Genomic DNA, 15,258 nt, shown 5'->3' with positions numbered 1-15,258 from the left:
CAAAGCCAAAACCTGCTACAGCTAACATTAACAAGGAAGAGACTTCTACTGTTACACGCATCAGGGGTTCCAGTGGCTCTCATACAGATAAGGCATGAAAGGACGCCCAGGTTTCTCCAGGCAGCGCAGCCACATCTCAGGGCTGCATCTTATGACCCCTACCTGTGTATTTCACAGTGGAAACGGGAATCCCTCTTCCAGAGTGGGGGAAAAAGAAGGAGAAAAGCTAGGATGGGATTAACTGAGAAAACCAAGATGATGTAACCAAGTAAGTTTATTGCAGAAACCCTTGGAGACACATTCTGCCCCAGTCGGGATAGGGAACTTGGGACTAGTGAACCATTGTGATGTGCAGTTTGGCTTACAGGCTCAAAACAACTCTGGAACAAAAATATGACCGCATTGTATATACTAGCCTCAGCGAAACACGTGCTTCAACCGCAATCCTGTTCCTCAAGACCCTCCCACCACCTCCAGGGGAATAACAGTGTACCCAGAGCATTCATCAAGGAGGCATATTGAGACTGGTCAGCCCAGAGGCACTCGAGTATGCAGAAGCTGGAGTGCCAGGACACCCCCTGGAGACGCTGCCTGCCTGGCACACCAGGCTGAGTTCAGTGGGGCTAACCACCGCTCCCAGTGTGTTTCTTCACTTGTGGAACAGCCTCAACACCACCTAGACTGAATCTTCATAGAAAGTCTTTGCCATGGCATGTGCCACCTTTACCACCTTCTTCTCCTTGGCATCCAGGCCCATGTTGCTGCGGGCTAGTTTAATCCAATACTGCTCCGTCCTGGACAGATAGTCTGCGTGCTTCTCACCAGGCTGAACGGATGGGTGTTGCTCCTCTCCTAGTACACAATGGGAGGAAGACAGGAAGAGAGGTCACAAACAGCTAATGAAGGCAAGCTGCTCTTCCATGTGTCAACCCAGCCAAGACTATTCTTCAGCTAATGTGTTTTGTAAGAGCCTAAAAACCCATCAGTAAACAATTAAACTTCTCCTCTACCCTTAGAGCAAAGCGTACTATAAATCCTTTGCTTTTCCTAGAAAACTCATGTAGATGCCAGTAAGGCCTTCCAGGCTGGCAGTGGAACCAGCAGGTATTGTATTAAAACCCACTTTATATTAGCATGAAGACAACGCCCATCTTAATAATTACCTTCCTCATCTTCACTCTCCTCTTCAGAGCTCTCCTCTTCCTCTTCCCCTCCCTCTGCACCTTCCATATCATCATCCTCTTCATCCGACTCTGACTCCTCCAGCCATTCCTGTGCTTCTTTGATGAGAAAGAAAACAGAAGAAAAATAATGAGCTACTTCCCACCCGTACACCCAGTGCTGTCATGGAGGATGCCAGGGTAAGGTCAGACAGATGTGCTCCTTAAGAGCCCTGCTGTATTTATTGCCCTTGCAGACCTACTCACTGTACAGGGCCTGGATCTGGTGAGGAGCAGAGCAAGGAGTTTAAACAGGAAGAAGCGAACAGCACAGAACAGCTGCAGAAGAAAAGCTGGTTAGTGCCGATGCTGACAAGAGTCAGCTCTCCTCCCTAGCACTTCACAGTTCTGTGATCATAAGCAAGACTCCCTCCTTTGTGCCCTTTGCCCATTACGCACAGACAGACACGCAGGGACACCCTCTTTTAATTTCTCCCTACAGTGCCAAGCACATGGCCTGGGCTGAATCACTTTGCCACTACCACAAGATACAAATTGTTCTTAAGATGGACCTGCAGTTTCTTTCAATAATGAGCAGAAAATCCATCTTCACTGAGGTGTCTCAGGTAACACTTTCTGCAACACTACTGAACACTCATGTAATGACCATGTAGCCAGGAATTCAGGGAATTGACTTCTGTGCTTGCCACATGCCCTTGGGCTAGCCTTCCCAGCACAGGAACAGCCCAGCAGGGTATTCAGAGTATACACCAAACATACTACACATTTAAGGTGCGGGGAGATAACCCTAGCTAACGCGCACATGCTTTGCAGTACCCAAGACCCTCACCACCCTGAGAAAGTGAGGACAGGCAAGTCCTCTACTAAGTGGACAAGCAAGGAACAGCAGGACTTCCCAGGCTAGAACTTGCCGCCAGTGAACACAGATGCTCTGTTTACACGTCTTGGTTTTCAAAGTAGACAAACCAGAGGTGGTCACACTCTACAGTGACTGCAAAGCTATGGACCAGACAGGTTTCTGTAGCAACGGTGACCATAGGACACTGCACATCACATACTCTCAAGCTTTTTCCTGCCCAGGAAAAAAACACTACTCAAAGGCTTATCACCACCCTTTGAGGAAGCTCCATAGTTGGTGGGGTTTTCCCCCCCCCCAGGTAACATTACTACGCTAAGGGCAGTGACAGAGATCCCACCATCAGAACTTACTTGGATCCATCTCCACTAGCACCTTCCATTCTTCCATCTTGTGTAGGTCAATGCTGTAGAGGTCACTGAGGGTGAACTGGCGATCGCCCACCTCAAACATTCCCCCATACACATAGAGAACCCCGTGCTTCACTGCCAGCATGGCATTCGAACGTGGGCATGGCTCCACTTGCTGGCCCAAGGCTCCATCTTCTTCCTCCTCCTCAGATTCAGACCTCTCCTTCTCTTCTGCAGGTCCAGAGATCACTTGCTTGATTGTCATGACAGTCCCATCTTCTGCTACCACCTCTTTGACTATCTCCACCGGGCCTTGTGGAGGTTGCTTCACCTCCTCATCTCCAGCACCCTCTGCCTCAGTTTGTCTGCCACGCCTTCGCTTCCTCTTCTCTGATTTTGGTCCCTGTTAACAGCAACAAGGAACAGAAGGAGACTGCGTGTGAACTGCCTGCACCGAATAGCACTTACAGCAGTTAATACAAATACTATGAATGCTGCCGAGAGGGAGGAGGCAGAATTCAATTATTTTTCACTACAATTTTAAGCCTTAGGTGATAGGTGCAACCTCCCACTCAGCACGAGCTTCTACCAGTCACAAAACAAGGAGCAATGAAACTCGTGGAGAACCCATGGCGTGGAGGTGCTTCCTCTGTTAAAAGCATATGCTGAAAAGACAGAAAACAGCTCTTTTGCTCTCTATCTTGCAGGTGCATGCAAACACACACATGGAGTCCACTAGTCCATGATAGGAGGGAGAGAATGTAACCCACCATTCTGAGAAATCAAAACAATTGCTGGGTGCTAAATTACAGTGCATTACCAGGAAGCACTCCAGGTCTTCAAAGTATCGTATGAAAGGGCTGGAAAACAGTCAAGCTAGGAAGGCAGAAGCAAACATCTGAGTGTATGTTTGCCTGTTATTATGTGATTGACTTCTTTTTGAGATCAAAGCCAGAAACAGTGTGGGTGGAAAGAAGGAAGTTCAACCAGGTCATTTGCACCTCACTTGCCCCTTGAGAGTGGTTCAAACAAAAATCAAAGATCTGAGCTGAGGGCCACATTTCTGAAGTTCTTATGAGCTGAGGTTAGTATTTTGTCTCTTCTAGTAGCTCATCAACACCGGGGAAAAGAGGGAGGCTTTTTGATCCCAATGCAACATGGCATTTTTTCACAATAGCTTTCAATGAACTGTCTCATGTCAGACTTACACATCTGACCAGGAGCCGGCCTCCAGTAAAACACCATTAATTGCGTTTTCATGCCACTGTTTTCATTTTACATTACACAACAATGGGGCACTTGCAGCCTGACTCCCAGGGGAGGATTGCCTCCTGAACCACTCTCGCTTTGAGCCCAACCACCAGGACTCACAGGCTTCCCCTCTCCCCAGAAAGGTGACAGTCTGCATCACACTGGAAACAGGGCACGGAGAGCACAAGGAGCTACATGGCAGGGAAGGAGTAGGGCAGCATAAAGCCAAGAATTTAGTTGGTCTGGTGGCAAAAACCTACTAGAGTTGCACATCCCCAGCTTCGTTTTTACAGTCTCTCCCCCTCTTCACAATCAGTGGGTCACAAATAAAAGCAGGCAGCCACACCTGGTGGCTCAGCTTCTGGAGCACCCCAAGTTATTAGAATTAGAAGCTTGCATGATCAAGGAGAATGAACTGAATATATACATGTTATTTTTAAAACAATACCTTTAGCTGTCCAGGAAACCATCGGTTTTTCCCGATGTCATAGAAATAAATATCATTGAAGAAGTCCCCTTCAATGCTTTCTTCCTCTTCTTCATCATGCACGCCTCCAAAAAGAAGGGAGCGGTTACTGGGACTGATGGCCACAGAGAAGCCAGACCTGGGAGTGGGTTTCACTCCAGACGGGTTGAGCCGACTCCATGCCCACTTGTCTGGTAACAGGTAAAAGCAAATATGAGCAACAGGAAGGGAGAATCCTTTTCGTATCTTCTAAGGCCCTTCAGTACTCCAGCAAGTAACTCAACAACCCATTTTGGGCATCCTCAGAACTGTATAGCGCGCCTTCAACAACAACATTAATCAGAACGACTTGCATTTCCAGTTCAACGATGTAGCTAATCCACACATCCCTTCTACCCTTGGAAAGCTGTTGCGCCTTCAGTAAAAGCAAATGGTGAGAGTTATCATCAGGTATGCTTTCCGGGGCAAGGAGCCTCCTGAAAGGTGTATACACCTTTACAAGAGGGCAGAGTTCAAACAAGGACTGATCATATATGGCCTTCAAGTACAAAGAACATGTACCTCAGTCATCCCAAGGAGCCCGCCCTACATAAGTTACTGTAGTAGAAGGGTCCTGTGGAGAGAATTTATCTGCCAGCTTCCACCACTGCCTTAATGCCCAGAATAAGTACAGTTCATTGTAAGGAGACCCAACCACACTTTGAAAAAGGCCTCAGCAGCAGGAGAAGGCTTGTGCTCGAAACCCTCCACTGTAGCTGCAATCCTTTCTACTCTGGATTTAGAGCAAATCACTAAAATGCAGGCTGGAAGAAGTATATGCATTGGCTAGACACTGTGTTTCTGAAGAAACCACAATTTCAACAAGATAAACTATAAATAGGACATAATGCAAGTAGGGTCTGGAATCTGGACAATATATGTGACCAACCCTCCTCCTCCCCAAGTCCCACTTTAAGACAGTCACGTTTCAAGAAATCAATCACAATTTAACATTTCAGAAATTCTGCACAAAGAAGATTGTCCCCTTCCCCCTTTGCCAGGGACAAAATACACTCTCTCCTAAGAAAAGTGATGAGATTCTTATTTCTGGGGACATTTACAGATAAAACAACTAACCAGCCCAAACCCACTCTTGATAATACCCCTGCAACAGATAATCTCATGAGATCATACCCTACTACTGACACACCACTACCAAAGAGAGTTTGTCAAAACAGGAATTTCCAGTGTGGAGATGTATTGGGTTTGTATGGCAAGGTTTTGGTAGCTGAGGGGCTACAGAGGTGGCTTCTATGAGAAGCTGCTAGAAGATTCCCCTATGTCCAACACAGCCAGCGCCTGCTGGCTCCAAGACGGACCTGCCACTGGCCAAGGCTGAGTCTATCAGTGATGGTGGTAGTGCCTCTGGGATGACATATTTAAGAAGGGAGGGGAAGAAGCAAAATAGAAGCAAAATGGAAAGAGCTGAGCAGCAGCAACTGGAGCAGGACAGAGAAGTGAAGATATGTGAGAGCAACAACTCTGCAGACACCAAGGCCAGTGCAGAAGGAGGCCGGAGGGGCTCCAGGCGCCGGAGCAGAGATTCCCCTGCAGCCCGTGGTGAAGCCCACTGTGAGGCAGGCTGTGCCTCCAGCCCATGGAGGTCCATGGTGGAGCAGATACCCACCTGCAGCCCACGGATGGCCCCGCACCAGAGCAGCGGGATGCCTGAAGGAGGCCGTGACCCCATGGGAAACCCATGCTGGAGCAGGCTCCCGGCAGGACCTGTGGCCCTATGGACAGGATTCCACACCAGAAGCAGGTTTGCTGGCAGGACCTGAGACCCTGTGGGAAGCAGTGCTGGAGCAGGCTGTGCCTGAAGGACCGCACCCCACGGAAGGGACCCCATGCTGGAGCCGTTCATGAAGAACTGCAGCGCATGGGAAGGACTCATGTTGGAATAGTTCACGGAGAACTGTCTCCCGTGGGAGGGACCCCATGCTGGAGCAGGGGAAGAGTGTGAGGAGCCCTCCCCATGAGGAGGAAGGAGCAGCAGACAGCGTGTGATGAACTGACCACAGCCCCGTTCCCTGTCCCCCTGTGCTGCTGGCAGGGAGGAGGTTAAGAATTCAGGAGTAAAGTTGAGCATGGGAAGAAGGGAGGGGTAGGGGGACGCCGTTTTAAGATTTAGTTTTTATTTTTCATTTCCCTACTCCGATTTGATTGGTAATAAGTTAAGCTGATTTCCCCAAATTAAATCTTTCTTGCCCACAACAGTAATCAGTGAATGGTCTCTCCCTGCCCTTACCTCAACTCACGAGCCTTTTGTTACATGTTCTATTCTCCCCTGCTCAGCTGAGGAGGGGAAGTAATAGCGTGGCTTTGGTGGGCACCTGGTATCCAGCCAGAGTCAACCCACCACAGGAGAATTCACAAAAGAAAATCTTTGGGATTTCAGAAACAGAAGAGCAGTGATCAAAATGTCCCAGAGAATGGGAATTTCAAAATGTTGTTTTAATTCCCTCCCACATACAAACCAAAAAAAATCCCTAAAATATCTTTTTAGTTTTTCCTGAAACTGCCTGTGCAGGCCAGAGCTTCTCCCACAGTTATGTAAGAAGCCTGGAGACCCTCCACTCCATCTCAGACTATTCCAGGACCAACGGGGAGGTGTCAACACAGACAATGTTGTGAGCTAGAAATGATTCTCTAACAAAAAGTATAGCCCAACCTTCCTCCAGAGCTCTGCCAGTTTCGCAGCCAGCTCCAATCCCCCAGTGTTTCACTGTGTCAGAGCTACCATTTATATTACCTCCAAAATCAAGTCAGCTGGAGCTGAGAACCGTGACTCCTTACAGCCTTTGGCTAACCAAAAAGCTTTGCTCAGCAAAGCAGATACAGCCTCATCTTTTCAGGCTGTAAAACGGAGTGTGAGAAGGGGACAGAACTGCTGTGCAGTGTACAGTCTGCTGCAGCAACAAGCACCTACTTCCCCATTTTCCTTTGCAGAGTGCAGCAATGAGGAACTCTGTCTGCATGTGCGATGGCCCATCTTCCTTCTCTAGCACACAGACAAAAAAAGGAGAACATAATTCCCCTAATATTCACTTGCAACTGCCGTTTCCTTCACCCTAGCCCCCTTCTTTTTAAGCTAGAGTCACAGCACACAAATGCACTTAGCTAGTCCTGGGAAGAAGAAATATTTGCATCAACCCAAAGCAAACACTGGGACATAGTGCTTTTCATTAAAAGGGAAATTCTGTTCCAGGCTTGGAGTTTTTTCGTCTGTTATTCAAAGAAAGAGAGGATTTGCATTCACAGTCCTGCAGCATCACTTCCAGCACAGCCCTCCTAGCTGTAGAAGTAGCTTACCTTCCTCCTTGCCTGCACCTTCAGTCTTCAGCAAGAACATATCTGTATGCAAGGTGCCTTTGTCAACGTCTTTCTTAATTCTCTGCAAAGAAAGGAAAGACCAGGATGCTCAGTTAAACAGTTTCAGTCGCCCAAAACAGAGGAGGTCCAACTTTTCAAGGCCTAGAAAAGTCGCTCATGCCAGAACAACAGTATGTGCCATTCTGAATTCACCATCCCACAGATAAACCTAATCTCAGCCTGACTCTGTACATTCCTGTGCTGAAAATACAAGCACTGTGACTGAACAAGCAGAAGCCAAGCTGGTAGTCACACTGTGGCTCTGGAGCATCAGTCAGCTCAAAACCATAGTGTTCAAACCAGGGCTACTTCCTGGGATGAGCCAAAACCAATTTCTGCCTGTGACAACCAGGAAAGGCTCTCCAGGCTGCAACACAGATTGTGGGACTCATGGCTGTATGAAGACTACGGGATGCAGTTTAAGGGCAGGAATTTTGGCACCTAGAGAAGAGACATTCATTGTCACAAGGGATTAAAACTGATTTTTTGTGGCAGGAAAGGAAGCACCAAGAAAACGACACCCAAGGTCCTGCCTTTTACTCTGCCACAGACAGTATCAGATGCTCTCAAGGGACTAATTTTACATCTGTGCCTCTGCTTCTCTAGCTGTAAAAGACAGCAGGTACCCACTCCACCAAAGTGGCACACGATAACTTTCCACGGGGCTTGCAAGGCCCTCTGGGATTCTGCCCTTGAATGCTGAGAAGAAGCTCTGAGTGTCTATGCTGTATCATTCACAAGGCCCAACTTTCAGTAAAGATCTGTGACTAGCACGCAGACTTTCAGTCCCTGCCACCCGCCCATCTCCATCCCACTACAGGAGAAGCAGAGGTGACAGCTCGCTATCAGCGCCACAGCCCGACTGCAGCTGTTATTTTTAGCATTTGGGGCCCCACAGAGCCTTGAGCAACAGTTTTTTCTCCTAAACAGAAATGGAACAGAAGCCCCACTCCCACCCCTACTAAAGGCAACAGCAAGACACCAGCAAGAGCAGGACCAAGCCTCAGCTGAGGCAATTAACTGCATCATTTTAAATGTGATTTTCCCTTGCTCCTTTCACTGTAAGCCCCTGTACCCCAGTGCCCATAGCAACATGCAGCATTTGAAAGCAGCGCTATGCAACACCACTGTAGGAGGTCTTTTAATAATGTCATTATCCATCCATCCTTAATGCAGAGCTCCTACTTGCTTGTAATTCCCTTCCTCCTGGGGGTGATGGCATTGCTGTGCTGTGTAACTGCTTCCAAGATGCAGGCAGTGGATCCCAGCAGAAGCTGGGCCCGTTGGGTCCAGTCCTCAGGAAGACAGGCAGGACTTGGGTGCCCCTGAGAGCGCAACAGCACAGCGTTGTCCTGTTCTTGCTGCATATCTGTACCCAACCTTGTGCCTTGCACTTGACAGGTTTTGTTATTGCAGGGTATGCTGTGTTGTTACTGCACGGTCCAGTACCCAATTTGTAGGAATAGTACTCAATTCTTAGAAAGGCAGAAGAGAGGAAAGTGTGTTTGAGGCATTGCACAACAATGCTGTAACTTGGATGATGCTGAGAAGCCCTGGGGAAGGCCTATAATGAAGTGCTGGAGGAAACAGGAGAACTCTGCTCACAGTGCAGCAAAAAGGAAGCTTCAGTTAACTTAAGGACCAGGTTATGCCTAGTCCTTGGGAAATTTTTTAGTTTGGGGCTGTGGATCACGTCATCTTGCTCTCCTCATGAACCTAGGCATGCCCATTAGCAAACTGAAAGACACACACTCTTCAACACAAGATGTCTACACTGGAAAGATCCTCTTCTATGCAACCACTTCAATGGAGTCAGCAATCACACTAGTCCACGTACTGTCCTCAAGCAACAGAAGGTCAGGCACAGAGAGAGACAGGAAGCTTGTAGGAACAAGTATTATTGACATCCTATTTTCTGAATAAGAGGTTATATAGTGACAACTTCTTCAGCCACTGCCAGTTCTCCAGCACATCGACAACAAGTGAGACAAGTTTCTGCATAAATGAGTAGTTCTGAGGCATAGCTAAAGGAGCTCTGGTGTTGGGAGACACGGTAGGATGGGCTGCGAGCTGCCCACTTTCAACAGACCCTTGAGTAGGAAGGGAAAGAAAACCTTCTCCCAGAAAGGTGCTGTAAGTATCAAGCACACCAATTCATAGCCTGGTGGTGCATATATTTTGCCATCTACAGCAGTAGCTCTCAAGTTCAAAGAGCTGTGAGTCACCGTGCCGAGCAAGTGCCACGCTCTGGCAATGTCATACTTCCCTGTCTGTCGCACAAGTCTAGAGCAGAAGTCACCAGTGAGCTGCAGGCTGCAGACAGCTGAGATGCGGCCGCCTTTTCAGTCTGTCCCTTACCTTAAACACCCTTCCAAGCCTCACCTGAGCAAACGGCTGTCAGGGATGGATGGGCAGAGGAGAGGAAGGGAGGGAGAGACGGGCAGGAGGCTTCACACCTTATAGGACTGAAGTGCAGCCCAGAGACTGCAAAGTGCCTGCCTGCTGGCAGTAACAGAAATGGTGGTTGTTTCCTCCCCAGTCTCAGGTAGGCTGCACTTTGGCTTTAAATGCTAGACAGAGCACAGATTCATACACACAGGGGACACAAGTGTGGAGGAGCACAGTAAGATGTGTGCTGTCTGCACAAAAGGAGGGGAAATAACAAATACTGAGAGAGCAGTCGGCTTCACCGCCGTACAACCTGCACAGAATAACTGCATTACTTTCCTCCTGAAAACCACACATCTCCCTGTAGTAAACATGCTGCGTATACAACATGACAAAGCTTCTTGGGCTGAGAAAACCCCAATGAGGTGGAGTGGGAGTTAGTTATTTGTTGTCAAAGAGATTCATGTTTTCACCAGCTCACACTGGCTCAAAAGCAGACACTTCACCAGCAAGCAGTACACTGCTACTGGAGAGATCAATCCCCTCACACCCAGGACACCTGCTTGCCCTGAACAAATCGCTCCACCAGTCACAAGAGACTCCTGTTTGCCCCACTGTCCTTCTTCCCTTCAAGTTCCAGGTGTTTGCTTTCAAGCACAAAACTGGCTTGGATATCCACAGCCTACTGTTTGCACATACAGGTACATTAGCAAGTTACAAGAGCTTTACAGGCATTAGCTAAAAAACCCCTAGCTCCACTGACAGCAAGATGCCTGTTTATCCCCCTTCAAAGAGCAAGAAAACCAAGGCATGGAGAGCCGTTCTTCAGAAAGGGAATCAGGATTCCCTGTGTATAAAGTGCTAAATGTGTCTGATAAAAAGAGATTAACAATGGCAAAATACATCGAATTAGCAGAAGCCCTTAGTAGGCAGAACTACAGAAGGAACCAGTCCTATCAGATCTAGCAATTCAGGCAAATGCTCCAGCCCTGCCACAAGCAACCTCCCAGCAGAATCCAATTCAGCTTTGCAAAGCTTGCCACTAAAAAAAAAAAAAATAATCATCCCAAACCCTAAAAAATAACCCAACATGCTAGTCTGCTTTGGCACCCAAAAGCCAGCCCTCCCATGGCTTGTAGGCTGCTTGCACCTGCAAGGTAGAGCAGCGTTAGCCTCCAACACCTCCCGGCTGCATTCGTCGTGCCAGTCAGGCACAGTGCGCTCACGTTGCCTAGCAATAGAGAGGTCTTACTGCTTCATACAGCCAAAAATGCAGCTTGCTGCAGCAAGCCCCATCCCCAGCATGAGAAACGGGCGAGGACATCTTTAAGATCAGCAGGAGAGCCAGTCTGAGCTCCTTGTGGGATTCAGAGGTACGCTTTAGGCAGAGCTGACAACGCCCACAACATCCCCTTCTGTAAGGGCTTGCTGAAGTTGCCTTTATAGTTTCAAGGCTGAAGATGAAACAGATGAACACAGGGACACCATAGTGCCAAGGATCATGAATTTTAAAATATCAGACACACCCCTGTTAATTTGTGCACCACCTCAAGTTAAGTCACACTCAGGGTTATAAACCTCCTTTTTCAACACCTGCATCCTGGTGGTTCACTTGGTCAGCAAAATCTACTGGCTGGCACAGGCAGCAGGATGTCTACGTACCAAGGTTCTCGTCCTGGCTCAGTATAAAAGCACTGGAGGGCCTTAGACAAGTCACTTGATCTTTTCTGCCTCTGTTTCCCCAACCACAAGAGGTACTTTCTTACCCAGGACACATGAAGGAAATTCAGCAACACAGCCTGGACTGACAGACATTACTGAAAACTCACCCTCCACACTCAGCTCTGCATGCAAGTCCGGAAAAATCAAAGCAGGGACTAAACCTCTCTGCTTCTGCCTTCCCAGCTCCCAATGCCTGCTGACCTGAGGACAGGCAAACTGATCACTTGAGCAGGGCACATCCTGGCAGCAAACTGACAGCGTTGCTCAGGCTTTATAGAGCCTCAGCACCCAGCTGGGTACAGAGATGCCTACAATTCCAGCCATAACCATGAGCCTCCTGGACTCATTTCTTTTTGACCTAGGCAACACACATTATACTACATCGCACAGCTGTTCTGGTACAGTACTTCAAAGCAGATTTAGACGGGCTAAGGAGAGCACAGGATGTAATCACAGAATCATAGAACAGTTTTGGTTGGAAGGGACTTTCAAAGAACATCTAATTTCAAGCCCCCTGCCAGGGGCAGGGACACCTGCCATAGCCCAGGTTGCCCCCAGCCCCGTCCAACCTGGCCTGGGACACTTCCAGGGATGGGGCACCCACAGCTTCTCTGGGCAGCCTGTGCCAGCACCTCGCTGCCCTCATAGTAAAGAATTTCTTCCTTACTATCTTTCGGCTTAAAGCCATTCCCCCTTGTCCTATCACTACATGCCCTTGTAAAAAGTCCCTCCAGCTTTCTTGTCAGCCCCTGTAGGTACTGGAAGGCTGCTATAAGGTCTCCCCAGAGCCTTCTCTTCTCCAGGCTGAACAACCCCAGCTCTCTCAGCCTGTCTTCATTGGAGTTGTATGCACCAGAACTGCCCACCACAGGAAAGCAGCCTTGCCACATCACAAATCTCTAGCCATGCAACAGACATACCATGTTGGTATTAAAACAGAGGAGCTATTATGATTTCTGCTTCCCTTCCCTTCAAACCAATTCACACCATATACATGCCTAATAGCAGCTCTAGCCTCAGGAGACTTCTACAGAAACGTGCACCTTTTTTACAGCACATGTGCAACTCTGTCCTGCCTCTTATTAGAGGAGAAGTCTCTATACGACTGTGAATGGCATTTTTCTTGGACATTTGCCTGGCTGCATATGCAAAAATGTCTTCATAAGGCAAAAACGTCTTCATAGCACTCCTGAAAGTACCATCCGCCTCTAATTGGAGACAATGAATACATCTTCTCCAGCTCCAATTACATATTGTTTCCTCCACCATCTACCTCTTCTTTCTCCCAAGAGTACCCCAGCCAGTGACTCTAAGGGGAGTACACAAGCCAAATGCACTTTCTTCACTTCGACGTAAACCCAGAGAGACTCAGCTCCACCACCGGCTGTAAGCAAAGATGGAATGAGAGTTAAATAGCCACACATTAATGAAGTTGTGCTTCTCCTAGAAGGGCTTAATCTTGCTGAATTAAATTTTCAGGGGCGTGCTAAAGGTTTGTTGCCTTTGCCTCTCAAGAAAGATACAGAGAGAATTCTGTCCAGTGCTTTGGTCAATTTGTAGCTCAGCTGCACCATTCCTGCCTGAAAGTTCACTTGTGCTACAGAATACACAAGCAAAGTCTCTGTTAGGAATGGCACAGCAGAGAGAAGCAGACTTAGCTCTTTATTACAAAGAAAGCAGATTCGTAACAAGAGTGGTTATTTTAATCTAAAAGCTGTTCTCCGAGCTGGAAAGGAACTGCACCCAGCTCTTATGCTTGCCCAGTGCCCGGCATAAAGGCTGAGGGCAGCTTTGCATTACCCCATCCCTTCTACTGCAGTTGTATTAGCTCTAAGCCAGAGCAGTGTGACACAGCCCACCCTCGTAAAGTGGTATAGAACCAACTGCAAACACTTGTCAACTTTTATATTTCCATGGGGCTCGGTGTGCACTTGAAACCCAGCTGCTTTCAGTAGCCACGAGATCCACATCTAGCATAGCATGCAGGCTCATGCTTCCTTCCCACCCTCAAGAGTGAGGAAACGGGACAGAGAAAGGAAGAGGACAAAGCCCTTTCGGGCAGAAAATGCCTCTGTATTGTTACTGCTATTTAATCAAATGCACATCTGATGAAATAAGAGCCCCAAGCGCAGGCCGTGAGGAGGCACAAATGCTTCTAAATATATAGACAGACTATCTTCCCTTTCCCTGCTTTTCTTCTTTGTGCATTTATTCACGTTAGAATAACAACGCGTCCTTCTCCCCCAGCAATGCACTGCTGGAAGCAATGCCTTTCCACTGAGACAGCAGCAGCAGGATCCGGGTCTTCTGTCTGCATTTGCAACATTAAAAGCTTTTGCAGGAGCCTTTTGCTCAATGAAATATTTACTTCCTCCTGCCCAGCATGGAGACAGGGATACTTGGTCAACGAGGACATATGGTCTAAAGGCTATCCAGTATAAATTACCATGATTAACAAAGCAAGCAGCAGAGCAGAGGAAGCCTGGTGCTCATCAGAAGTCTTCCTTAGCTTATTGAGTTTGCTAACTAGTGCTGCTCCCTTAACCCTTTCACTGATGTAAGAAAATACAAGCCTCCTGGCAACTGCTGCTTTTAACCTGCAAGTACTGGAACACAGATGAGTACTACTTGAGAATGCTTTAAGTTGGCAGTAACCACCATTGCCAAAAAATGTCATTTCTCCCAGCTGCTTATTCCTACCTCTGTGATACCACCTTCTTACATTAGATTAGCAGGGAGAATAAAACACATATTTTAACCAAGATAAGCTCATCAAACAGCACACAAAAGGCACAACTGGAAGGTGCCTCCTTTGGCAGTAGCACTGCAAACCAGTTCCTGTGTACTAACAATCCAAGGGCACAACTATACATTTGCTCCAAGCTGGCATAACCACAGGCTAACACGCACTCTCATTACCAGTGTTTTTTGGACATCTGGCAGCTGCCTGACACGTGGAAACACTGTCAGTCAAGCAGCAGGAAATAAAGTGACAAGATCACTAAATCTTGCACTGGAGACAAGGCTTGCGAAGAAGCAGAGGGAAGCAGCAGTGCAGAGATCTGTGTTGCTCTCCCAGGCTGTAAGCCTGCTGCCCTCTCCAAGTAGGGCTACGCAGCCAATACAGGCCAAGACCATTCCATCAGCCCCACTTATGCAACCTGAGTTTGTCACATTTTAGTTTTCACTTTAGCCCCTTAGTTTTTCCATCAACTATTCTGTTTAGAATCTAGGAAGTAACCGCCCTGCCTTACCACAAAAACTCTCCTACCTGTTTGGAGTAGCCTCCATAGATGATTATGCTGCCCTCAGGACTGGCAGCCATTTGACACCCAGATCTTGGAGCAGGCCCGATCCCCGATGGAGCCAGCTTGCTCCAGGTGAAGGAGTCCAGGTTGAAGGCATACACATCGTTGTAATAGATGTAATCTCTAGAGAGAACAAATTGGCACATCAAAGATTTTTTAATAGTCACCATTTAAGACAGCATAAAATATCATCTCAGGAACTGCACCAGGAACCTCTGAAGAGGTACAGCACCTTATTCAGCTTCTTGCATTTATGACTTTTCTCCTTCTGTAGCAATGCACAAAAGATTTGTTCCAGTGAGGATTATTATTTCAGTGCAACAAT

At 47.7% G+C, this 15,258-nt stretch overlaps 1 protein-coding gene across 6 annotated transcripts in view; it reads right to left on the bottom strand.

Moving 5' to 3' along the window:
* Window positions 1–256: 256 nt before the first annotated feature.
* The window catches only part of KLHDC4 (kelch domain containing 4), a 30,106-nt gene continuing 15,104 nt past the window's right edge, over window positions 257–15,258 (bottom strand). For 5 of the 6 annotated variants that reach the window (XM_037409197.1, XM_037409199.1, XM_037409201.1 and 2 more), the window contains 6 exons: window positions 14,897–15,056; window positions 7,456–7,537; window positions 4,087–4,295; window positions 2,391–2,790; window positions 1,164–1,280; window positions 257–852 (listed from right to left, as the gene is read on the bottom strand). In XM_037409197.1, coding sequence (XP_037265094.1) covers window positions 677–852; window positions 1,164–1,280; window positions 2,391–2,790; window positions 4,087–4,295; window positions 7,456–7,537; window positions 14,897–15,056 — 1,144 coding nt within the window. In that variant the 3' untranslated portion in view covers window positions 257–676. The remainder of the gene's footprint in view (window positions 853–1,163; window positions 1,281–2,390; window positions 2,791–4,086; window positions 4,296–7,455; window positions 7,538–14,896; window positions 15,057–15,258) is intronic. The other variant, XM_037409198.1, reaches the window with a different exon arrangement.

The sequence above is a fragment of the Falco rusticolus genome, chromosome 15, assembly GCF_015220075.1.
Source record: "Falco rusticolus isolate bFalRus1 chromosome 15, bFalRus1.pri, whole genome shotgun sequence".
Lineage (NCBI taxonomy): Eukaryota > Metazoa > Chordata > Aves > Falconiformes > Falconidae > Falco > Falco rusticolus.
The sequence above is the reverse complement of the archived record's forward strand: the minus strand, read 5'-3'. Positions and strand labels throughout refer to the sequence as shown.